Raw genomic sequence first — 27,323 nt, 5'->3', positions numbered from 1 at the left:
CAATAAAAATGGACAATTCTACAAGGCTGTGGTAGATATTCTACAATGTTGTTTATACTATAGCCTGATCTTTATAAACCCGAATGAGCAGTTTGTCGCGTTCCGCTTGAGACTTTTATTTTGAAATGATACGGAGGCGGAAATAGAGTAGCGTTACCAGCTTCACGTGGCGCTGTGTGTTTAATCTGTGCGTGGAGAAGTAGAAGGTGGCATGCCTGGTTTCCTGTCAGTTCAGCTGATGAGTGGAAGTTTACAATGGCAGTGCAACGCCGAGGAAACGTTAAAACCGCAGACACAAGTATCATTGAGAAAAAAATTAAAAGGTAACACATTAACCAGTCCATCTGCTACACAACACCTTTGTGTAGTTTGGGTTGAATCCCAAATGACACTTTACACACTGTAGCCTACTAGTGCACAAGCCTACATGTAGTGCATAGTGCATAATGGAGCCTGTACTATGAATAACATTATTAAAAACTGCAAGGATTTTATATGCTCTGAATCTTTAACAGATGTGTGTATATACAGTGTGTGTACACACACACACACACACACACACACACACACACACTTACACACTGTAGCCTACTAGTGCACAAGCCTACATGTAGTGCATAGTGCATAATGGAGCCTGTACTATGAATAACATTATTAAAAACTGCAAGGATTTTATATGCTCTGAATCTTTAACAGATGTGTGTATATACAGTGTGTGAGTACACACACACACAATCACACACACTTACACACTGTAGCCTACTAGTGCAGAAGCGTACGTGTAGTACATACTGCATAATGGTGCCTATACTATGAATAACAGATTGTTAAAGACTGCAAGGATTTTATATGCTCTAACAGATGTGTGTATATACAGTGTGTGTGTATGTGTGTGTGTGATCAGTAAATCTGTAAGTGTATTAGATTGTGGCATGTGTTTGGGGCAGGGGGATCGCACAGAGACAGGCGTCATCATACAGAGGATACACTGCTCTCGTGCTGGCCCTTGTTGGCACGTGTGCACTGCTGATCTGGCTCTGGTCAATCTGGACTAATGACATCATGGACACTATGGTCTCCAGAGGGGAAATACTCACACAGCCCAGAGTGTTCGTAGTCCAATGCTCTGAAGATTATCAAAAATACAAGCAGTTCCCAGGTATTATCACAAGCACCTATATTATCACAAGCACATGCATCTATTTTATTATTTGCTTTCCTACAGACTTTAGCTCAAGCCCTTTTCTAACACACCTGATCTAGTCCATCAAAGTCTTCTGAAGTGGAGCGTCCAGGACTTTTCATACATCATACATCATACATCACTTTTTTCATACATCACTTTACAAACACATGATAAGATGATGTGTCAGAATTACTCTTATATTCTTAAAAGTACACTTAACACTTAACTCTTAGTTAAACACTAGGAGTAAAATATGTTGTAAATGTTCTCTGAGCAACAGGAGAGGAGTAGGAGTTATTCCTAGGAGTAAATTTTGCGACAGTAGTAGTAGTAGTAGTAATTCGATTAAAAAAAAAATAAATAAATAAATAACACGTATGTGGTACTAGCAAACAGGAGTGCACCAGAAGTAAGCTATTAAACCAGACACATTCACAACAGTGATGGATTCTGTGTTCAGTTGAATTGTGTGTTCATAATAATAATAATAATAATAATAATAATAATAATAATAAGTAAATGTGCATTTGAAAAGCTACAGTCTCAACAATAACAGATTAAACACCACTTCTACAGAGGATATGTACTTACTCCATATTTACTTTCAGAGGTGTGTTCAAGGTTTTGTCTGTTTAATTAATAACATCTGTTTGTTCTCTGTTCAAATGAAAGTTCCACCGAACCCAAACACAAACCCTGTAGCTGAGCTAGTGTAAGAGAAATAAGAAAATCAGAAAAGAGGGGAGATTTTGGTTTAACCTGACTAGGCAGGATAAAAACAGTTTATAGAGATGGCGGAAGTGATTAAAAAACTCTGATAAACATTAAATATATTTCTAGTGAAATATATTTTCAGTGATTCTAGTGCTGATTTGTTGGTTGGTGTCATATTTTAGTATTTATTTATACACTCAACATCCACTTTATTAGGAACACCTGTACACCTGCACATTCATGCAGTTATCTAATCAGCCAATCGTACGGCAGCAGCTCAATGAAAAAAATCATCCAGGTACAGGTCAAGAGCTTCTGGTAATGTTCACATCAATCAGAATGAAGAAACAGTGTGATCTCTGTGACTTTAACTGTGGTATAGTTGTTGGTGCCAGATGGGCTGGTTGAGTATTTCAGAAACTGCTGATCTCCTGGGAATTTTACACACAACAGTCTCTAGAGTTTACACACAATGGTGTGAAAAACAAAAAACTTCCTGTGAGCGGAGGGTCTGCAGGCTGAAACAGCTTGTTCCTGATAGAGATCAGATGCGAATGACCAGACTGGTCTGAGCTGATAGGAAGTCTACAGTAACTCAAATAATCACTCTTTACAACCGTGGTGAGCAGAAAAGCATCTCAGCATGCACAATACATCAAACGTTGAGGTGGATGAGCTACAACAGCAGAAGACCACATCCAGTTCCACTCCTGTCAGCCAGGAACAAGAATATGAAGCTATGATGGGCACAGACTCACAGAAACTGGAAAGCTGAAGACTGGAAAAAGACAAGGTGATTTTTTTTTAATAAACTGCCCAGTTTGGGTGAGTCTGTGCCCATGATAGCCTCAGATTCCGCTTCATCTGGTACTATCGTCTATGCCAAGCTCAAAGTCACAGAGATCACACTTTTTCTTCATTCTGATGTTGAGTGTGAACATTAACTGAAGCTCTTGACCTGTATCTGCCTGATTTTTTTTGCATTGCGCTACTGCCACATGATTAGCTGATTAGATAACTGCATAAATGTACAGGTGTTCCTAATAAAGTGGACGGTGAGTGTATAATTCCTGTGAGAGGTTATGTGTCATGCTGACATTTACACACTCTTCACAATGGCGTTTAATAGGAGACATAAGGGATAATGGCCAGGTTTCTCTGTTAGCTCCTAAAGACAAAAGAGATTCTTTTCTCACTTACCATTTTCCAGTGACATTCAATGTCATATTAATGAGAAATCTCATACAGAAGTAGTGGAAACAGCAGAGGTGGGATTCCAGACTGCAGTGCAGCTACTAGAGATGTATGAGATGACGAGCACGTTGGTGTTGATGGTAGCTGAAATTTGAAGATCTGGAAGCTGATCTGTTTGAACTGAGAGTACAGATGAGGAGATGAGAGAGCTGGGTGCACTACTAAAGCACTGCTGCATCACTCTTTTTAGGTACTGCCTGCCTTCAGCAGGTATTCAAACAGCATTGTGGGTAATCTAGAAAACTGATAACCAATGTTTATAGAAAATAGACCAACATATAGATGAAAGATCCTGTGTTAATTATAAAGCTTAATATGCAAGTCGTTCATGGCTGATTGTTCTTTTAATGCCATGTAGCCAGCTGTTTGATGGTAATCAAAGTACCGGGTATACCAATTATAACATTTCAAACAATCAGAAAAAGTGTACTATAAGAGCTAAAGTGAATGACATTGTGATTAGATGCGAGTAAATGAAGGATAACTGGTCTAGGGCCTGAAGCACTTTATAACGGAAATGTGCTTTTATTTATATTTACAATGTACGTATTGCCTCATGCTGTTTTACTCTTGAGATCAAATGGACAGAGCATTCCACTGTGGCAAGTCCAAAATGGAAATTAGCCAAATAGTTTGGTTTGGATTTGATTACCGATTAAATCTGTGAGTAAAAACACAGATGTGTGTCTCCGTACTGCAGCCTTCCACTGCTCTTTCCACTTAAAGACACTTCAGCAACACTCCAGAATACCTACCTGTTTAAGAGTACTCTTAATCCTAAAGACCTTCTAGTAAATGCTCCTAATCCCAGGCCTCAGTGTTGGAGTAAATTTCCTGATTTCTATTCATTTCTTGCCACTTGAGTCTAAAACTGTTACTCTAAGTGGCTTTATACGCACAGACCCAGATCTGCTAATAGTGATCATTCCACAGATTAATTCGGTTCTCTGACCACGCGTGCAAATTTGATTAGAATAGCCGGATTGCGCTTTCTGAGGTAATTGAGTGCTCCCATGTTGATGAGAGAGGGCAGACATATTGAGACACGCAATCATGATCAGCAGTTGGAGAGCAGGAATGGAAAGAGAAGGAGCTCAGTTTATTTCTCTGGCAGTACAAGAGCTACTGTTAGAACGCTGGGAAGCGTTTGAAGCCATAATAGATATTTTATTGTCAGATTACTTTTATTTCCACTGTATGATTGGCCTGGGGGGCTGAGAGGAGGAAAGTATAAAAAATTTTCTTCTGACTACAGATATCAGCAGTACTAGGAAAATAGGATTCACTTTACACACACACACACACACACGCTATATATATATATATATGTATATATAATTATTTTTGCATTCTCCAGCAAAAGAGCAGTGCATATTTTGAGTCAAACTGTAAAGAAATCACTTGGGGTTGTATTACTTATGTGTGGTGTTAACAGCTTTAACAGCTTAAAACTGTACCTTTCTATAAGGAGATTTTCAGGATTAGCTAAAGGGTCAGGGTGATTTTATAACACATGTATGCCTTTTCTTATTATTGCATCAAATGTAATAGCTTCCTGGCAAAAGAATGGAGCACGCGTGGCTGGGACGGACTTGCCAATTAGGCAGCGATTCAGAATGGTTTAGTCTTCTTTACGCTGATCCACATTATAAATCCGGGATTATTTAAAGTTGTCAGCAATTAAATTCAGCAAACTCAGTAATCCATGTGTGAAGAACAGGTTCCGGGTTATTAAACATGGAATGGAAAAGTGAGCACAGTAAGAGGTGACACCATATACATTTATATAGAAAATAAGTGGTCACATAATAACATTGCAGAATCGGCTGTATAGCTGCTCAGGAATTTGGCCAACATGAACGTGATTCATTAAGTTTATATGAATTGCATTAAAGTAGTAGACTTGGTGTTCGGCAGTTTTTTAGCATTAGAACTGAATGTGTTGGAATGAAGCTCTGCAGGAGTTTTCAAACTATACAGTGCTTCTCTAATAAATGTGTTACATCTTTGAATGTTGTTAAGGTTGAGATTGTACAGCTCACGCCTTTGGTTCCTATTTAAATTCTTGTTCTGTTGCACAGAGCAGTTTTTGCCAATGCTTGTTGTGGAAAGCTTGGTATTACATTATGACTGCATTTGTTATTTGAATGAGATTTGAATGAACAGTGTGGCAGAACAGTGGTGCAGAATGTAGTGTTGCCATCTTACAGCTCCAGGGTCCTTGCTTCAATCTTGAGCTTGGATTACTGTGTGTGTGGAGTTTCACATGTTCTCGCCATGACATTGTGGGTTTCCTCAGGGTTCTCCAGTTTCCTGCCAACCCCCAAAAACATGCTGGTTGGTGGATTGGCGACTATAAATTGCCCATAGGTGTGAATATGAATGAGATTGAATGGGAGTGTGCATGGTGCCCATGTTGCCAATGTTCCCATGGTAACCCTGACCAGGATAAAGCAGTTACTGAAGATGAATGAATGAATGAACAAGCAACTGTGAGCAGGTTAATGTAGTGTCATGTAATGTCATGGTTTTAACATGTATGAAATGTCTAGAACATAAAACATACAACACACACACACATACTATAAAACTGCTCTGAAAAAAAAAAAAAATCTGTAGGCATAGCTGTCTGACGTAGATCCTGGGGACAAAAGACCCAAAACTTGACCCAAACTATAGTTTGTGAAATTGCCATTCAGATCTGCACACCTCCATTAGTTTCACTGTGAGCAGGTTAATATTGCATACTATTTGTTTAAAAAGAATTTGTTCAAACTGTTTGCAGTTCACACGACCAGAACTCTTTCTGATGGAAGAGCTCGCAGCGTTTTGGTTCAGATACATTGCAATTTACTTGAGGAGCTTTTTTTGGATGGTTTTCTAATACTTATTTTTACTTCTTTTACCTGGCAAGATGAGATGCTGAATTTAAATATTGAGCTTAGACCAAAAAAAAAAAAAAAACAGGCTGAATGTGAGACTGCATATGATCATGGCATTTAGATATGAGGTGAGCCATTTTGGTTATGAGTGACAGACTGCATTCAGCTGAGAATGCTCCATATGGAAGTCATTTACAGGTTCGCGCACAGGCATCAAAAAGATTCACGCACCCCGAACAAAAGAAGCGCCTCAGTTAACGAGTTTCCCGGCCCAGTTCAGCCTCTGCATCTTTCACACGCTGTAAATCAGCATGTGGATAAGAGCTGGAAGGAGCAAAAACACTGCAGGTCAGATACCCTGTGTAATGGAAACACACGGAATGAGTTAGGGATGTTAATTTGAGATGTTTACTCTGTAACATATTCTTGTCACATCATAATATTAAGATTTTGTTAACGACAGAACAGCTGATTAAAAAAAAAAAAAAGCCTAGATGTTCACTTCGTATCTGTTAATGTGTGGAAAATGTTCTGTCCTCAGGCTGCACCCCTACCAAATGTGGCCGAGCGGTTTCAGACAGCGTTGTAACCACAGACGAGGCACAGATACTGAGGAGGTGAACACACACACTCACTCTGAAACCCGTCCAAGAGAACTGCACACACTCTTGTAATAAAATGTTCTCTCGGATTCCACAGGATAGCGGAAAGGGGCCTGGAGCTCGGTGGTTCAGATGGAGGCGTGAGTAGATTTCCTTAATCTTAGATTCAATCTGTAATCTCATTACTAATTTTCTCAAACATCTGATGACAATTAGCTGAGTCTAAGTATCTATCCAGGTGGCAATTTGCTCCTCTGTGCACATCCCTGTAAATTACACAAGGGGGCAGTATACTACTAGACCATTCGTTTAAAAAATGCAATTAATCTGACAAGCAATGCTCAGATGTTAGTCTCATCAGTCTGACTTTCGCATGTTAGATGTTATACTCACCCTTCTTTTTTTTTTTAAAAAAAAAAATCACACATAGCCTCCCTGAAGGATTTGTTTTAAATTATAGGCACTGGAAAACCTGATAAATTGTCCTGTTTTTGAAGATCGTAGAGTTCTTTAGTTTAAAAAAAAGCAATTTAATTTGTTTTATGTCATGAGAAAAATAAGTCTGAACCTATTTCTAGACTTATAAGATTTTCCTTAGACTGATTCTTTAGGAAATGATCATCATCATAAATCTGAAATTCCAGTTCAATTCAGTTACTTTGCTATGATTTAAAATTTTTTTAAAATATCTCAAATATTAATAAATATATTTGGTAATACTACCTTGGCCCAAAAATGCTAGCATACTTTATTTAATATTTTTTTTAATATTTTAGTTAATTCGAACATTTTAAATGATTTAGGTGAATCGCCACTTTCGGATCGAGACCTACACCTGACACCCACAACCATCAGCCTAGTTTATATCACCTCAATACCTGATGTAATTTTTAATGCCTATGAAATGTCATTTTAATCCAAATGAGATATTTTTAAATATAAATCTCTTGCGAAGTCCTAGAATGTCCTGGAGCTTCATTTTTAAAGCATCTGTTTGGACATTTGTACCCTGTTACCAAAGGCAAGACGTGGGTCCAAGCCAACTTGAACATTTTCCGCATTTAGGCTTCCATTCGTTTTTTTTATGCTCAATCTGTTCCCACATATTCAGAGAACTCATGAATTTATATAAGTACAAGCATATTTGTTAACAGCACATGCCAAACACGCATGCATAATTTTTCCTCTTCTCACTCAGAAATAAAGTGATGTTCAGCTTCACTGCTTAATAATTAACAGACTTTGTGTTCATCCCCAAGCTGATGTAGTTTTCGCTACCAGCTGCAAGATGAACATGAAAAATAAATAAATTAACTAACATTAAAATAAACAAATTGAATGAAAACTCAAATTGACAAACTGAACTCTTTTACTGAGAAGCAAAAATTAAAAATGAATAGTTCAAAATAGTGATAGTTTTAGCAGTAAAGAGAATTTTGTGATATTAATTCTGATCACTTGTGCGGCATGGTAACGTCGTGTCAAGATTCATAATGGCTGCTACATTCATAAAGGGAAAGAGAAACTTTTGGGGCTCTTCAGCTTGTCACTATAATAATAAATGCCTTAAGCACTGGACCTTCCTGCTGCTAAAGCAACACTATTAAAGCCACAGTTCTTTTAATCCTAGCTTTGGGATTAGTGCTTTAAAAAAATCAATGACAGGCAGTAGATGAATCACAATTTTGCAATTCTCTGACATTTTATTTCTTACCACAGCTTTCAGGACACCTTTCAGAAATATTACCATTACGGTACTTGGAAGGCTTTTCAGACTGCACAAAATCCTGTCAGCTTTCCAAGAGGCTTATGGTTCAAGACACTAACCCAGCCTCGCTGCCTCTTCATGCAAGGCATCTTTTTATGAAGTGTGGCTGTGTTGAGCTGTGGGCGGAGCAGTGGTGTGTGTTTGGGATCAAGCCAGATGCTTTGGGAATTATTAATGTGTTGTGCTGAGACTAAGTGCAGAGAATCCCACAGCTGCCATGCATCCATCTGCTGAGCGTTGCAGCAGACTTAATCACACTAAAGTGCAGAGAGACTGTGAACACTGTAAGCACCGGTACCAAGCAGCCTGCATTTTTTAAATCTCATCTGGAATATTCATTTAGCTCTGTGGGGAAGCGTTGCTCTTGTGTGTTTTCCAGCACAGGCTATTGCTTTCATAAAACCTATGCAACTGTATGTTTCCAATTATTTGATCTGCTCTGTGTGTGTCTGTGTGTGTGTTTGTTTGTGTGTGTTTGTTTGTGTGTGTGTGCGAGTAGGCATCCATTCTGGATCTGCACTCTGGAGCTTTGTCAATGGGGAAAAAGTTTGTCAATATCTACAGGTGAGCAAATAAGTCAGGCAAACACCACTAAACAGAAACATAAAATTGTGCATGTGACTCACCTCTGCTCAGTTGGTTTATTACGTCTCAAAGCTAACACAATGTGTCTGACTGTGCCTTTCATCTGCACATCAAAGTCTGCATAATCACTGCCTTTTTTATTGGAAAACCGAGCAAGACTTTTATTTCTTAACACCTGGATTTTTCCCTGAAAAGTCTGCCGTTTTGTGGAGTTACACTGCAGACTGACACCGTTCACTTTACCATGTGGCATGTGCTGTTGGGTCCAGGATGCTACAGTGTGTCTGCACTGAGCCTGTATATGTTTACCAGTCCTTTTATTCCAGTCTTTATATATCAGGATCGTTCAGGGTCAATCCATTTTATTTGGCTCATCTGCTCTCTTTTCTCCAGATATTTTAGTAATCAAATAAGAGATATCTTCACTGAAGAGGATTTTGAACTCTACAGGTATATCTTCAATTTTATTCATTCAGTCATTCATGGTAGTGTCAGCTTTAAAGTTATTGTACTGTCATTTTTGTGCAGTGGCTCATTCACAAATTAATTAGAGAAAAGTAGAATCGATGCTAAAAGATATTAAAATGAAATATCAGAGTATACTGGCAGCATGACAATGGGCCAAACAAAAGGCAAAATCAACAGATAGATACTTTGAAGAGATGTTTTGTCATATCCTTCTGTATTTCTATGATACGATGAAGGCATTGTGCCACTTCTGGCAGATTTGTAACAGGTACGTCACAAAAAATAGGGCAGTGGGCAAAGATTGGCAGAGCAATCTGGCATAGTTACAACAAATGTCAAGAAGAATGTGTGAGGCAGTGGGTTATGGGGCTAGCTGCTGAGAAGATATGAAAAAATAAATAAAGGGAGGGAATTCAAATAATTAAAGAAAATTAAAAATGCAGTGTCATTGCACTATTTATATCTTATTAATATCACTTTTTGTTTTGTTTTTTTTTTAACCTTGTGATCATGAAAGAACATCTGTGAAAACTAACACACAAAATCTATGTGCTGCTAAATGACATTTCTTTGTCTTCTTCATTTTCATAAGGTCTAACTTTTGCACTTGATTTTTTAAAAAAAATCATTCTTTAAAAAAACACTCATGAATTCCTCATGAATATGTCCTACTGCAAATCAGGGCTGTACGTGGCCGCATTCAGAGGGTGATTGCTGAAACATTTGGATTGGACTCCAGTAAGCTGTACCTCACCAAGCCCACCTTCTTCTCCCGCATCAACAGCACCAGTGCTAAGACCACTCATGATGAGTACTGGCACCCACATATTGACAAGGTGACACACACACACGCATTGATCTCACAGGAACTAGGGGTGTAATGATGCATCGTGACACACGTTATACTATATATGGTTACATGGCCATGTTATAATGGTTAGAAAAAGCTTTTCAGTGGTTTTCAAACGACACCAAAGGCCGCAGAAACCGGGCATTTTAGCCAACTTTGGAGCTCCATTTCTGCTATTCAGCTTATTATGTTTCAGTAAGTCATTTTCAAAATCCCCAGATCAGACACTTTGTTTATTCAATCAACTTTTGTGGGAGAATTTATACATTTATTTATTTTTAAGATAAGGTGAACCAGTAGTACATTTTGTACAATATTAAACTTGTGTTTGTAGCAATTTTTGATTGATTTTGACAAAAACGTACATTGTTTTTCAATGTTCACAATTCAGAAAAAAAGTACTCTTTTCAGTCATAATTTTTCTTCATTCAAATTTTGTTCAAAATATTCTGAGAATCGAATCGAAATCACAAAGCCAGTGTCATGAAAGGAACCTGTATGCTGACTGGTTCTTTTTAAAGGTTACACCCTAACAGGAGCCTGTATTCTGATGGGTTCTTTTGAAAACTTGCAATCATGATCAAACCTAACATATGCTGACCTCTAAAATATCTGAACACTGGTTCAACAAGTAATGCTTTATCTCCAGCATCTTTCTGATGGCCGACCATTTCTAATATCAGTTAGTCTCACATACATGTTTAAACTAGATGGGGACTTCGGAATTGGGGATTTCACCAAATCCAGTCAATGAGTTATACACCATTCTTGAAAGAGCTTCCATCTGAAGGCGCAGAAGGCCTGTGTACTACAGACTCTTGAATTCCAGAGTGTTTCCTCAACTGTTAGATCTCAGGCCTCTATTTGTGACTCATTCCAAGGGCCCAAACTCAGAAGCACAGGTGACCTGGCTGAGGGTGCCAAAACTCTCAATCTTTTTAGTACAGCAGATCTGCTCAGGTAGAAACCAATGTCCTTTCAACCACCTTGAGGCCACAAACAGGCGTAGTTGCTGAATTCTGTATAACAGCGACTGAATCCACAGTAGAGGAGGACAGTAGATGGTGCGGTGATCAGTACATCCAGTGTGCTGTCCAGCTCTACTAAGGGGAGCCACAGTCAGCTAGGTATTGACTTAGCATAGTTAATTCTCACTATGTCATCAGACACTGTGTCCTTAAATTGGCCAATACCGAGGCCTGTCTTTGACTTCCAGAGAATTCAGACAGTGGCTGCACGAGTATGTGCATGTGTGTATTTGCAGAAATTCATCTAATCCAGCAGACTAAACTGAGAACAGCACACTCTACTGAGGAATAACATTGAGCAATTCATAAAATTTTCATAAAATACGGCTGAACAGTGTTCCATAGCATTTCACCAGAAAACGCTAGAACTGCATGAAAAATACACTCATAGTGAGAGAAGAGATTATAGGAATCTGTCACCAGTTTTGGAGGAAAGGTTCCCTGTAGCTCTAACCGTAGTCACAAGACATTAAGCAAATAGCTTTGAAAGGTAAACATGGCATATTCTAGTGGTATTTATTGCAAATACTGTCATTTGTCATTTCATGACTTTGTAGGAAAGTCTTGACATGCCCTCAGGAAAGTATCCAGGTATTTCAGAGGGGTAAAATAAAACATTCCTTCCATAGTCAACATGAGTGTTTTAGAGCAGGAAAATCACTCAACTGTGCAGGGCAGAGTTACTAATTATGTAATCTATAACCAAGTCTATTGCTTTTCATTGTCTTTCTTTGCATAATGATTTGATGTATAGTAAACCAAAGAAACTTTTTATTTTGCTGTGTTTTGGTGGATTTTATTTTATGAAATATTGCCTTGCAATGTTTCAATGAAATTGTTTATCCTATAGCATCTACTTTCTTGTGATCTTACTTCAGAGTTGCAACCTAGTGCTTACAATGCAGTGTTTCGAGATCCCCTTCAATTATCTTCTGATATTTGGTCGAGCTTAGGAATGAAGTCAGAGTGTGTTTCATTGGAGATGCAATCTGCTCTCTCCCACTCTAATTGGGGAGGGGGGATTGCTTGACTCTTGGCCTGACTTCAAAAGCATCATCGCTTGAGATAATCAGAGCAGACGATGAGCTACATGGGAGGAAAAAAAAAAAATCCATCTGTTTACTGAAGTCAGCATTTATAATTGAATCTTATGCTATCTTTAAAGGCACATTCCTGGCAGAGTTAATATATGATTTCTCACAGTGCAGGATTTTAGCCAGAGCTCACCACAGACTGTTCATTTGTTAATGAATGTGGTGAGCAGATGTGTTCTTCAGTGCTTACATAAGATGCTTCCTAGCATGCTGATGAGAGATGAGCTCACCTTCCCTAAACTCTTAATCTAATCAGTAATGAATAGGCTTATAAAACAGTCTGTTTATTTATTTGTTCCTTTATTAAGGTTACTTAAATTTCTCGGTTGTGATTAAACTGAGATTATAAGTACCTTTACGCATGTTTGAGTTTGAATCATGATTAAATGCTTTATACATTTACAGTAGGGAAATCTGTGTTTGGAAATGTATATATGTCTGAAGTGTGATCTGTTTCTTTTGATAGCAAACATTAAGATGATTAGATACTGAATATTTAAGACAGGGCCACTTGTCTTTTCATTCTTTCAGGCCACTGTGTGTTTATAATACAGCTGCATAAGCTACATTCAGAAACTTCCCTGCTGCCATCACCTGTCATTCCCCACCACACATGTTCTAATTGCCCCCCCAGACTACCTTTTACCTGCATTTACATAGAAATTAAACCACTCAGGTATTAACATGATGCAATTTTACATGCTGGCACCATTTGCTTCCTTAAGATTAGAGAGGACCTTTTTATCTGTGAAGTATGAAAGAAAAAAAACCCCTGGGATTTAGACTATTTCTATTTTCTTGAATATGTCCTGGAGACAGCCAAAGCAGGACTGGTCTTATCCTTATGGAGTTCCTAATAACGTTAAACCTGAAGTTAAATCTAGAAATATGAGACTTATTCAATTTGGATACACTGGACGTTCCCATCCCATAAAAACTCAGGGACACAAGAGTGGAAAACTGTCAGTGCATGATAAGGAAAATTAGAACTTATTTATATTAGATTAAGGAGAAAATGTTTCACAGTGCAAATCATTTAATGTTATTTATTCAATTTAACCGTGAAATATGATTTTTTTTGGGGGGGAAAAAGAAACTTGCTTGGAATGTGTCTGGCAGATAGACTGAATTAGCAAATTTATGGTTTCTCCAGGTGACATATGGGTCCTTTGACTACACATCATTACTCTACCTAACAGATTATGGTCTGGATTTTGGAGGGGGGCGATTCATCTTTATGGACCCAAATAGCAACCGAACAGTGGAGCCCCGTGCAGGTACACATCACTTTGCTGAATTAATTTAGGACATCATCTAGTATTTTGTTGAATTAAATTGTAAAGTCAAACCTGAGCACATGTGTAAAATCCTGTTGAAAGTGAACTAATTGTGAGACCAAATTTGCCCTCATGTACTGGTTGAATAAGTACTTAGCATCTTGACAGTAATGCAGGATAATGGAATTGTTAACAAGAAGCCTGTAATTTCTCTGTCTATCACTTACGCTAGGTTGATATGAAAGGTTTGTGCCAGCTTGCTTACGGCTTATTTACAGTTTTCTTGACGCTGCTTTTGCATGACACTTTTTAAACAGTGGTAGATTTGAGGCTTGGATTACAGTTAGGCATCTTATTAATGCAACGTTTTAAACATTTAAGCTGCTAGAAAGCTGCCTTTTTTGTGTTTGGGCTGGGTGTCATGCTGAAAGTCAGTTTTCATGGATTTAACGGAGTTATCTGACTGAACACATGTGATGTTCCTGCCTCTGCATTTTGTCTTCAATTTGTCTCCATGTATTTCTAAGTAATTTATTTGTGCAGGTATGTAATTATTGACCCAAGCTGTTTTGCTCATGAGCCACTGAGTCTGTAAGAAGGTGTCAATTATTTGTGATTAGTGGTGATAATAATAGCTTCCTGTCCTTTGAGAACTACATTACCTGCATTCTCTGCTCTTAATGTTTGTCCATTACCTGGATCTCTTTGAGGATCTTTATTTCTTTATGCACTAATTTAGAAATGTGTGTATATTGATGAACATATTTACTAGTAGCATTAAATGAACCATTTTTGGTAATTCAGACTGACCATGAAAATATTTGTGGATTAAAATAACATTTGGGAAGGACAAAAACACAACTGTCATCATGCTTTTGTACTTTTACATTGCATATTTTTTGAAACACAAGAGTATTAGTCATACTTACCAGATAGGCTGTTTTACTGCGAACGCACGCTCTTCGATTTATCAATCATTAGAGTATTGAATGTTGTGGAAACAAACCTGTGTTACTGACTCATCTGTTGTGCCTTTTCTTTTATGTAACCTTTCGCTAAACCCGCATGTTGACACGATCCACAAATAGCCAGCTGATTAGGCTGACCAGTGCAAAAAGGCACGCTTCTATTGTATGGTCTGATGGATTATATGAAAAGCTTTTTTTTTTTTTTTTTTTTTTAAATCTATCTAACCTGAGGGGATAATGACTGCCATTCGCTTGCTAGAGCACTAGCACAGCTCTATTTATGGAAACTACATATTTAGAGACTAAGCTAACTTTTTTGCAGAAAAAAGCATCTCGCTCTGCACATACCACACAGGAGAGAGCTAAAGAGAGGCGTTCTGTCACTCGGTGCGCTCTGAGCACGTGGAAAGTTGCAGACAGGGTAGTTGATATGCTTTTGCTTAAAACTCCCAATCACAGAAGGGGTTCTCTAGTAAGCGTAACTTCTGGGTACAAAAAAAACAGCAAACTCAGGTGCTGTAATATTTCTCAACCTTTCAGTTTTGAAAGAACTTTGGACACATCCTGTCCATCAGCGCACTGATGTTCAGGTTATCGTCCTCCCTGTCGGTTCTGAATTGCTGTATGACACATTGAAAGGGTTGGTCTAAAAGAGCCACAGTTTTCTGCACAGCTATGCTGAGACAGTCATTTTGTGTTGATTAGCAATCATGGGCAGATGAACCTATGAACTTCACTAAGGTAATTACTAGCCTGGCAGTAAGCTCAGCAATGGTGTGACTGATAATCAGCCTCCCTCTGAGGGGGAGGGGAACAATGACAGGCATTAGCCACTTGAGAAACGGAGTGGAAAATGGGATGTGGGGAGGTGGTGGGTGGAGGGCGGATATGAAGGGCACTGATATGAGGTTCAGAGGGCGACAGGTCAAGGAATGAAATAGATATAAGGCATGTGAAGAGAAATAAAAGGCCTAACGGGAGGGGAAATGCTAGCGGGAGTGGAAAGGTGTTAAATAAAAAGGGCACATCTGTCTGTCACAGCGAGGAAACTGGAATATGGTGCTGGAGGCATGCTGGGGGGGAGGGGAGGGTAAATGGTGGTTAGGTAGGGGAGAACAGCTGCTTTCACAGATTGGTGAATCACAGCCACCAACCGCAGGGGACAACCCGGAGGTCGCTCACTGTGTTTATAGGAAGTGAAAGGTGTGTTCCTGCCTGTTACTGCTCAAATCAAATGTGGCAGTGGACTGCACTGCGAGGGGACGTTTTTGGCTCGGTGTTTGTCCAAAAGGAGGGATAGCAGAGAAAGAGACAGAGGAAGTTTTAGAAAGATTAAATTATAAAGGATTATACTGATCTGTTTTGGATATGATGGAATGGATATTATCACTGCATGAGTACATTCATTCAGTACATGAGTCTGGTATTTATTTATTTATTTATTTATTTATTTATTTATTTATTGGCTACTTTACACTGAGGATACAACTCAGGATATTACTCATATTCGATGTTGCCAGGTTTTATTGTTTTTACTCTATGAAGTTAAAGTGACAGCAGAATGACTGCTTAAAATTTCATTTGCATTTATATTACAAAATATAGGAATCACATCCCATTTATATTGTCCTTCCATTCTTGGCCAGCAATTTGCACCATAAAATGTAACTGTTAAACATTAAGAGCACAAAGGCAGGGAGTAGTTTACTTCAAAGAAGCCTAAGACACAAATCATGTGAACAGATAAGATGAGAATGGAGAAGAACAAGAGCTCCCCATCATCTGTGAAACCAGGAAGTCAGTGTCAGTGGCCGCTATTAAAGTGGCTCACTTGTCTTTATTAAGTGTTAAGTAATTGTTGCATAATATTCTCAGAGATTCTCAAGATGTTATGATGTTTAATGATAAGCGTATGTATAGGAATAGCACATGCTGCTGGTTTTAGAGAGCTTGTCTTGCAAACCAATTAACCTTTTCACTAGGCTAATTACACCATCATACATGGTCCAATTGTGAGAGGTAAAATCAAAGCATATAGATTACAATTTGTGACCATTATTGACTAAAGTCAGTGTAAGGATTCTTAATTGTAGCAAAGGAACAGGACTCATTAGATTGAAGTTCACATGATTTCTAGGCTGACTTGTTTTTCAGTCATTAAGGTTTGAATTGAACACATTTAATTGAAGGGGTCAGTCAAACAGGCTAATAACTATAAGAACTCAATAATAAATATAACTGCTTTGATAATGTTTGGTTGCGATTTTCACTCCTGTAACACAATAATACAAAAAAAAAATAATAATAACAAATAAAGCATGGACCCCCTGGCTATGCTTCATGACCCACTGCATTAATGGTCTGAATCAGTGAAAGATCAGGCATGTGACTATTAATGTTACTCCTGCCATTACACATCCTTCTTTATCCACCAGATACCTAGTTCTGTGTTTAAATAATAATGTTTTTGAACATTAAAACCTCTCAAACACAAATAGCTCTTTGTACTGAAATGGTTATTGGGTTTGGTGTTGCTTATTGCTGCCACTCACTTAAATATCCAAGCCAGGTTCATAAATTGTGCAATCTCTAATATTACAGACTGGCCCTCAGTTTCTTGGATTTGTGTAGCTTTAAAGAAAAAACAGCTTTTACTCAGTAAATCAGTAAATGCACAACCACCTTCCTAAAGTTCAAAATGATTTCCATGCTAAATAGCAGTCTTCAAAGGTCAAAGCTGTGCGGACATAGCAGGGGTAATTCACATAAATATCTTACTTTTGTAACTGTTTCGTTTTGGTGCCACAGATCATGTTATGTAGCTATCTTATGTAGCTATCTATTTCAATAGTACAGTTCTCTCTGAACAGACGCACGCTTGTCCAATTGGTTTTGATGATGCCCGAGTGGCCAGTGAGCATGAAGCATTTTAAATGTGTGACTACGGTCCTGAGACACACTAGGAATTTCTGTCACTACTTTTCTAAACAGTGTCATCACAAGCACAGCTTCTCTGTGTTGCTTACCATTTATAGCTTAAAACATCACATACATTTAATACCAAACTGAAAACAAACTACAATTCAGTGTTCTATGTTGAATGTTGGAATTATCTAAAACACTCTCATCTGTGATCATCATACTCTTTTTCTTCGCAGGGCGAGTGTCTTTCTTTTCCTCAGGCTCCGAGAACCTCCACCGTGTAGAGAAGGTGGCATGGGGCACGCGTTACGCCATCACTGTGTCCTTCACGTGTGATCCTGATTATGCTATAGCTGATCCCAGCTTACCATAGGGTCCTCCTGAGATACTGGCTGGAGCCCTGGGACAAAAAAAAAAACAGAACATGAGAAGATACTTAACTATTCAATTGAAGATTTCACATTCCTATTTTGTTTTCTTTGGGAAAGATTTAACAGACATTAAGAACTTGCTGAATTGGAAGAACAACAATAACTGCATGAGTTATAATTGCTCATTATTTTATTGAAAAGAAAATTTTCACAATTTCAAAATCTTATTTCCTGTGGACTTTCACTCCTCTCCTGTGTTTCTTCCTTTGACTTTCTCTGCTTGTCTTTTTCCAGGTAAGTAGCGTCTTCTTGGCTGTATCCCTTTTGTCACAGTTGGATCAGTTATCACAGATTGAACAAACAGCACAAGTGGAAATTCTCAACAGGTGGTATGAATGAAATTGCTCATGAAGATCAAATCACTCATGGCCTACTGAGGGAGCTTTTCAAAAGCGTTTGCGGGAGTTTAGCTTTCAATACCTTTCCTAGACTGCACTGTGTCTATTAGAGTGAAAATGTCTGAACAATGGCACTGCAATGCATTTTATCATAACTGTTGAGAAGTCTTCTAAACAAGTGTATTTCAATAGCACCATCTGTCTGTCAATCATGTTCCCTGAGAGAGGGAGCATAAGGTCTAAACAAGCTACTGTGCTGGAAAAGTTTATTAATGCAAAATATTCCGACCAGACCTTTTACTATCATGACATGCACGGAAATACATCAATTTGCTTGCTCCCTGGAAAGTACATCTTGATCTTGAATTAATTCTGCCAATTCAAATCATGACTAAATGATCTTTGCAATAAATGTCATTTATTGATCTCAGTGCTTGAGATTTAATTGAGCGTAGTTAAGCTTAATACACTGTTTTATTGCTGTCATCAGTGGAGAATATTAAACAGTGGTTCTGAGACCTCAACCAGATTCTTTCCCCAGAAGGCATTTCTTCCATTGCTTCACGTTACACAAACACATGCCTGGGCCACAGAAATGAAGAAAGATTTAAAAAGTCCAAAAATTGCAAAAGGTGTCCTGATATTAGGTTCTTCATAAATGATCATCTTCCTAGATTATCCTATGGTATGGAGTGTGTAACATTTAATCCTAACTCTTCTGATTTATAATCATAAATATTCAACGTGTTTAAAACCCTGCATGGGGGGACCCACTATCTCTCATCAGGATTAAAACGACAGAGCTGAGTTCAGCTGAAAAAAAAGTCATCTTTGTTCATGAGAAATCCAGGATCATTTGGTTGAGATCAATGCATAATGTGAAAGTGTGTGATGTTTTATTCTGGGCAAATCTCGTATTGTAGAGTGTTTGGTGTCTGAAGAAATATCCAGAATATTATACCTGGGGTCTCTCAGTTAGGATCGTATAAATCCACTACCATGGCCCAGGCTTTGCTGATGGATGTGAAGCATGCTGAGTGAATGATTGAGATGTTGAGATGAACTTATGAACCCCAATTGATCTCTTTGCTTTCTCTACTGGCCATGGAGTGGAGTTGTGTCTTTCTGATGCCAGGACCACATCTGAGAGGAAAGTATCTTTAGAGAAATACTGCAACTAAACAGATTTGATAAGAAGGTTATCCATGGAAACATTTGAATTATTTATAGAGGGTTATCCAAAGGTTTTTCTTAGATCTATAGCAGTATATCTGTCCAAAGTCATTTCTGGTATCTGCTTAATATCCCTTACTTTTGAACTAACACTAAAAGTATTAACCTTCACCTGGCATCTTACAGTCTTATACTGTTATTTTAGCATGAAATAATAGTTTTCTTGTGTGTTGCTACATCTGGTATGCTATGAAGTAATCACTTACTTGGTAAACTTGGAGAGGAAATTGATAACCAGTATTTAACATCTGTTAAATATAATTGACTGAGATTTTGAAAATTGAAATGCAGTCTGCAGTTTGTCATTATAACATGGCACTGTCATGACGTAACTGTGGAATCAATGAGGCTATTGACTATGCATGATTGTGTTGTACCACGTTGTGTAATTTGCTTTTGTGTCAAGTATCATAGTGGTTTTATTGAGACGTCATTATTGGTTATGGTTCTACTTTATTATTCACTATGCATCGAAACCTCAGAATCATAAAACCACAAATGTACTATTCCATTTCCATTGTAGCAATTCTTAAAGCAAGGAGGTAATTTTTGTGTGGCTTTTATTATTATTATTTTTATTTGATGGATTCACAGTCTGAATGTGGACTGATCTCTAGGATGTTCTTTTCCCACTGGCATTACATCAGCAACAGGTTAATAAGAAGAGTCTGTAATATTACTTAATGAACTATCCATAAATTCAGTACATAGTGTGGAATTAATATGTATGTGCAGGTTGCTTAATTAATCATTGAAGTGAAAGGTTTGCAACGGTGGTTTGTGAATCTCGTCAAGATATTCTTCATATCAGTGTAAATGATGTGCGTGTTGAGGGCGGGGTTGGGGCGGGGTTGGGGCAGCCATGTTCTTTACTTGAGGATAAATGTCAAAACATGGTCATTTATTTCCGTTGTGAAGCCATTCATCTTTGAAGAGCTGAAGTTTCACCTTAATGTCATGGTTGAATGAGAATACACATATTCTTAAAGTGAGTGGGATTAAATTGAAACACTGACACAAAATTCTGCACATAGGCAGGCAAAAAAAAAAAAATGCTGAAAGTCTTAAAAATGAGCGAACTGATCAAAAGATGATAGTTGATGAATATACACTTCACATCACAAGGTGGGCCTAGGGTGCACCATATGAAAGAAGTCATACTGCTGATGTTACAGACAAGTTATGCACTGTATGGTTTTTTTTTTTCACCTGTGTTAGATATAAAGCATTTCCACACCACAGGGGTGTGTTGTCTCCTGTGGGGTTGTAAAAGTTTTAGCTCTTTTTCAGACCTATTGTTATTCATGATTAACGTCAATAGACAGAATCACAGTTTCTCCTGCCTCTGGGATCTGGCAGATTGTTTGATGGAGTATGGGTTTAAGTTTACATACTTGGATTGCATACATCTGTCCAGATGTGGTTCAATGTTTTATTGATAGCTCCACAGTGGAGAGTCAGAGCATAGTATCAGTAATGTCAGAACCCAACCATTTATGTCATTTTTCTTATTCAGAAAGACTTTGGGAGCTGCATGTTTTGAGAGCTATGTAATACTATATTGGAAGCAAAGTCAGTACTGCTTACACAGTAATCAGACTTACTGACTGTCCTGGTAGTTGTATGGCTGCATTGAAGAGGTTAGTAACCCAAGCTTCCCAGTGGCACATTTACACTGAAATCATGGAGGAGCTGTTTTATAAAAGTGCTCGCTGCCTAACATAATAATAAAGTCAGAGATTTAATTCCAGGAATATCCAAGAGGCTCTTACTGTAAAGGTGAAATAAATTTAATAAACAAATAAATAAATAATAAATTAATATGTTTTTTCCCCCCAACACTCTCCTTTGCAGCTCGGGTAATTTATTAAACGTGACTTTAGTTAATAAGGGTTTTCCCAACAGAGCTATTAGGTAAAATGAGACTTTCAGTATGTACATCTGACTCAAATGTTCCACTTTCTATCTGACCTGGCATTAATAAATAACTGTCTTCTAGTGACTAGCCAGGTCCCAACGACTGCTTTAAATCCAAATCACTACTCTGACCCTGGACTGGTTTTTGGGATTTTAAAACGTCAGGTTTTAGCTGTGAGCTTTTGTTCTTTTGCCATCTCAGGAGACCCGGAGACTGCTTCTTTTTTTCCCCCCTTTCTTGTTATCGCCAGAGAGAAAAGAACACAGTAGAATGAAGAGCAGATTTATTTTCTCTATACTGCTGAGAGAACTGTGCTTCAGGACTGAAGTGCTCCAGAGCTATTAGATCATGTCCAGATGTGGTTCAGTGTTTTATTGATGTCATTTTAATAACTCTTTAATTGAGCTCTCAAAATATTTGATATTATTCTGATCAGATTTATAGTATGCTGACTGTATTATGAATTGAAGAATACATGTTGGTAGTTGAGGACATGTCCGTCCTACATGTTTACATGTGTTGAGCAGATGTGTGTAGTGAACATTTACACGAACGACAACTGCAGAGAATTAAAGCACCAGCTTATAGGTACTGTTTTTCTGCTGTATGCATATGTAAAGAGAGATCTGAGATCAGTAGATGTTGATCCATTCATGTTGGATTGCATGGAATACATGAATGAATGTGTAGTAGTGCTTTAATGCATGCTTAAGCAAAATCTGTGTTGTAAATGTGACAGTTACAGATGTTACCAAAGGCATACACTCCACCTGGGAAATTCTCAGAAATGCTTTGTTAAAGGATGGCGAGTTTGCCTCGTATCTAATTAATTCAGGTTAGCCTAGAGTGAGGAAATTGGTATGGACTCCGACACCTTAATTATTCCACATTCACAAGTTTCACCAGTTCCGGGAAAAGGGTGACATTTGTGTCACTCTGGGTTTCTGCTAATGAGATCTCATCTGTCGCACTGGGAGTTAAAACCTGAATTCCTTGTTCATTTCCAGGAAATGGGGTGTGAAATCATGTTTTTAATGACACACTGATCACAGTGACAGAGATGACATGATCTACATGCATGGCAACCTCTCAGAATGAAAAGGAAAAGCTGAACAGATGAACTACAGGGTGTCCCAAAAGTCTCCATACATAGGGGAAATTAACACTTTTTAGCAAAATGTCTTCCAAAATTTTTCATACTTCATTTATAGTACGTATAGTTTTTCAGATAGCCTTTAAGAATACCTTTGACAAAAGAAGAACGTACTGAAATCGTTCTCATGGCTGGATCGGGAAGCTGTCCCAAGGTTGCGGTGGACTTGAACAGGAAACATGGCAAGCACATCACACACGACACTGCTGCCAAACTGGGAGCCAAAGTAGAGAGAGACGACTCTGTGTGTGTGTGCATGTGTGTGTGTGTGTGTGTGTGTTTACAGAGAAATGGTAATCATGTAGATGTATTGTAAATAAAGTTACATTTTGCTAAAAAGTGTTAATTTCTTCTATGCAAGGAGACTTTTGGGACACCCTGTAGATGCTTCAGGAAGCTGACGCAGTGGCTCCAGAGATTTCAAAGAGCTCCGGTGCTGTATGTGTATGAAAAAGTGTGAGCATTCTGTGAGGAACATTTAACTATTTGTATTAAAAGTACTGGATCTGTTGCCTTTGTATTTAACTTGGGCATAAATAAATACTTGTATTCACAAGAAAATGGGAGAGAAGAAGGAAATAAAATAGTAGTATATTCTAAAAATAATATATAATAAATAATACATAATATATTTGATATACATAAGCAATAATACATTATTATTAAGTATTTTGATACTTTTCTGTGCATTTGTTAGAGATTTATTACAGAGTTTGTGTGAAGATTTAGCTCATTCTTGTGCATGCTGCTGAGTGAGTGTGAAAGATGAGGGGAGGTGTTTCACATGAATGATCACACTAAAATATTTACCTGGACATGGCCATGGTTTTCCTCACATGTCTCCTGGTCATCTTCCTCTTCCTCACCCCTTCACTGCACCTTCAGCTGTGACATGACCAGCGTCTCCGAGTTAAACTCGAACTGATTGCTCGACGACGCGGACTTTCCCCACGAGTACAAGCTCGGCGGCCGCTTCTTGAAGGACGACGTGTAGCGGTAGAAGCTCTTGTGGCGGTTTTGCAGATACTCCCGGTAGTTCTTGGTGAGCAGCGTGTACAGGAACGGGTTGATGCAGCTGTTGCTGTAGGTCAGGCACGCCACCAGGTAGTTAATACACGTGCGGATGTGAGGAGCCAGGGCCAGGGGTTCGTGGTAGAGGGGCAAAAGCTGCCATATCCAGAAGGGCAGGAAGCAGGCCCAGAACACGAGCACGATCGTAAATATCATTATGAGCACTTTTTGCTTAGGTGACCGCTTGTTGCCCTTGTTTAGAGCCGAGCTCCTCTGTGATTCAAGGTATGTCCTGGCTAATTTGGTGTACAGGTAGCCAATGATCAGGCCAGGCGCCATGATACTGGTGCAAAACAGAACAGTCAGGTAGATCTTATACGCCTGAGGTGCCCAAGTAGGAGCGCACATGCGTTTGACGCTTCCGTCCGCGGCCTTTCTGCTCGTCTGGTTCACCATGATGATCATAGGCATGGTTAAGAGCAGAGAGAGTATCCACACCCCCCAAGCCATGGCTTTGCGATAGCTTTTGGAGCGCTTCACGTTGTCCAGAGGCTTCGTCACGGCCAAGTAGCGCTCCATGCACATGACGGTTAAGGTGAAGATGCTTGCGTGCATGGTGAGGAGATCCAGACTGAGCAGTATGCGACAGCCCACGTCCCCGAAGTACCAGTCCTTGAGGAAGTACGTGCACACCACGAACGGGATCGTGGAGAGGTACAGCAAGTCCGCGAGCGCCAAGTTAATTATCGAGATGTACATGGAGGTGGCGAAGCGAATCGAGTGGCACATCACGACCAGAGTGTACACGTTTCCCGAAACGCCAACCACGTAAACAAGCGAGAGCAGCGTGCCAAAAGTGGAGGTGATGACCAGCTCGTCGGTGGAGCCCGAGTTGCTGTTCCGGGGTGCGCCTGCGAAAGAGCGAGACCTGCTGAGATTCATCGCGCCTGTCCGTGAAGGCGCCGGGGCGCGGAGGTGAGTTCGGCAGGTGCGCGACAGAGACTGCGATTGAGAAATGCGCGCACCCGCCGGCGCCTCGCACCTCCTGACGTCACCACCACGTCTCAGTCCTGGCGTTTAAAATTACTTGAAGTTGACACTCTACTTTACGCCTTAATTTCATCGAAACCATCAGCCCTGATCCGTGTGTCGAGGATTAGGTGCGCATAAATGAGCAGTGATGTGCGTCCAGGATGCAGCTTTGAACATCAGGCATAACGTCTGCTTTATGTACAGAACAGCTGGTGTGGCTACGGCGCGTCCTTTACGCACGAAGCCTCTGCATCAGTGCCTTAACCAGATATTCTCTATCAGTCCATAAATCTGACAATAGTCTACCATGTGTGCATATGGATAAGATCAAACTGTGTTTATTTATTTATTTATCTATCTATCTATTTATTTATTTATTTATTATTTATCTGTTTGTCCGGGAAGTTTGCATGTCTTTGTTTCCTTGCTTCAGAGCGCACTGCGCCAGAATAGTTCACATTTCTTCACATTTCATTGCTTTAACATTTGAAGTCATTACACAGAAATGCTTAGGCATCTAACTCACAATATGTCTTATCATGTAGCCTTTTATGCGTAAAAGTTTTGCGCATTTATTTGCATTTTAACAGAAACTGTAATAATATTACAACACAAGCGCGCGCCTGCCAGAAGAGACACTTTTTTGTGTAAGCACTATCCTGTGATCAAATAATGGTATTGACTGAACAGCAGATATCTCAGAAACTTTATGATTGCTGATGCTGTTAATCGGTGAGCGGTGTAATCTCTCTGTGCGTGTGTGTGTGTGTGTGTTTTCTGGGGCAAAAGACTGAAATCAATATCAATTTGTTTTAAAATACCAAGAGGAGGAAAGTATGCAGCACTGCACCTATTGCAGAAATATTAGAAGCCTGAGCCTGAAATATTAATCCTGGACCAGAGCAAAGTTAGCTGTCAGAAGCAAAACCAGTTAAAGCTTTTGTTTGGGGGTCGTGTGCTCCATAATGATGAGGTTTTCACAGCATTTAAAGTCAGTACCACAATAAGCTATAAAAATAAGCAAAAATAATTAGCACATATAATGAGTGATCTCTTGAACTTAAACATATAGAGTCACTATAGGTTTATTTTAGTACAATATTCATTTCAAACGTTTTTCTTTATTTTTCCCCCCTGCAAATCAGTAGTTTTTTTTTTTTTTTAAACTGATCAGAAAAAGTGAATAACTGGCTTCAGTGAGTTATCTCTTCTATAGAGATTTATGTTCTTCTTTGTACAAGTCTTAATCTCCTGGCACAGACAGTCTGGTTTTAGGCTACAGTGTCCTGCTCCTGATACCATCTGAACAAGAGCCTCGCCCACCAGCCACAAAACAGCCCCAAAAGGATCAATGAGCAAGCACCATATTTTTACAGTGGGTGCTTTTGCATGTATTTTTTTTTTTAATTATATCTAATATCTGTCTTGGGCAGATCTACAACAATCTGTGTCTTCTGTGCTGAAAGCTGTTTGATTTTGGATGAGTAAGGTGTTATGTGTTCAACCTCATATTTAGACCACAAGGAAACAAACATTTTAAAGATTTAAAAAAAAAATTTTTAATCAAAATGTAATTTTGATTAAAATTTGTGATTACCATTGAGTACAGACTGAATCCTCCATGCTGTACAACACTTAAATCTAGAATCCTTAATGTTTTCTTCAGTTGTACCCATGGCCTAAATTAGCTATGAGGACTCCAGATCTTGGCAATTTCAAAAGGTGTTGGTTTATTTATTTATTTATTTATTTTCACCTCTCATGTAGCCCCTTGTCCAGATTCAATATGAAAACAGTGACATACTTATAATCTGATGGCAGAGTGTAGTATTCTATGCAGAAAACTTTCATTCCCAGGCCAAATCAATAGTGATGATCTCTGAGTTCTCAACTGATCTCAGAGATTTGCCCACAGACTTTTCAGCTTTTATGTTTATCTCTCATGAGACACTAGACACCAGACATTTACTTCATTTTTAGAGGTGCAACACGCGCACAGTCCCCTCCGAAAGTATTGGAACAGCAAGGCCAATTCTTTTGTTTTTGCTATACATTGAAGACATTTGAGTGTGAGATCAAAAGATGAATATGAAATGATAGATCAGAATTTCAGCTTTCATTTCCTGATATTTACATGTGTTAAATAACTAGCCAATATAACTATTTGGAATATCCTGGAAAAGAAAGAAACCACTGGTGTGCTAACAACTAGACAACAAACAGGTTGGACAAGGAAAACAACAACACTTGATGACAGAAACATTGTGAGTGTCATGAAGAAAAACCCAAAAGCAACAGTTAGTGACGTCAACAACAACCTCCACAGGGCAGGGTGAAGATATCACAATCCACCATTCTAAGAAGACTTCTAGAGCAGAAATATAGAGGCCATACCAAAAGACGAAAACCACTCATCAGCAGTAAGACTCAGAAGGCCAGATTTGAATTCTCAAAAAATACAGAGATGAGCCACAAAAGTTCTGGAACCAAGATTAAAGGGATGGAAAGGCGAAAGTGTGGAGAAAGAAATGATCTGCTTACGATCCAAAACATATGAGCTCATCGGTCAAGCACGGTGGAGGCAGTGTCATGGCTTGGGCTTGCATGTC

The 27,323-nt window shown here is 38.8% G+C and overlaps 2 protein-coding genes across 3 annotated transcripts; one reads left to right on the top strand and one right to left on the bottom strand.

Moving 5' to 3' along the window:
* The first annotated feature begins 142 nt into the window (after positions 1 to 142).
* On the top strand, positions 143 to 18,891 carry uts2r2 (urotensin-2 receptor 2). 2 transcript variants are annotated; one of them, XM_026915929.3, is made up of 9 exons: positions 143 to 323; positions 948 to 1,159; positions 6,578 to 6,653; positions 6,736 to 6,778; positions 8,906 to 8,970; positions 9,385 to 9,441; positions 10,142 to 10,295; positions 13,631 to 13,708; positions 17,835 to 18,891. In XM_026915929.3, the coding sequence occupies exons 1-9, from the start codon at positions 256 to 258 to the stop codon at positions 17,880 to 17,882; spliced, it is 801 nt and encodes a 266-aa protein (XP_026771730.3). In that variant the 5' UTR covers positions 143 to 255; the 3' UTR covers positions 17,883 to 18,891. The 2 variants fall into 2 exon arrangements, with proteins under 2 accessions (XP_026771730.3, XP_026771729.3); XM_026915928.3 differs by having other exon boundaries at positions 145 to 323; positions 13,585 to 13,708.
* A 4,432-nt stretch (positions 18,892 to 23,323) lies between these two features.
* On the bottom strand, positions 23,324 to 25,526 carry LOC113527660 (urotensin-2 receptor). Its single transcript, XM_026915677.3, has one exon. The coding sequence runs from the start codon at positions 24,622 to 24,624 to the stop codon at positions 23,542 to 23,544; it is 1,083 nt and encodes a 360-aa protein (XP_026771478.1). The 5' UTR covers positions 24,625 to 25,526; the 3' UTR covers positions 23,324 to 23,541.
* Between the last annotated feature and the right edge of the window lie 1,797 nt (positions 25,527 to 27,323).

Source organism: Pangasianodon hypophthalmus, chromosome 12 (genome assembly GCF_027358585.1).
Source record: "Pangasianodon hypophthalmus isolate fPanHyp1 chromosome 12, fPanHyp1.pri, whole genome shotgun sequence".
NCBI classification, from domain to species: Eukaryota; Metazoa; Chordata; class Actinopteri; order Siluriformes; family Pangasiidae; genus Pangasianodon; species Pangasianodon hypophthalmus.
Note: the sequence above shows the minus strand (reverse complement) of the source record. Positions and strands in the feature narration are given on the sequence as shown.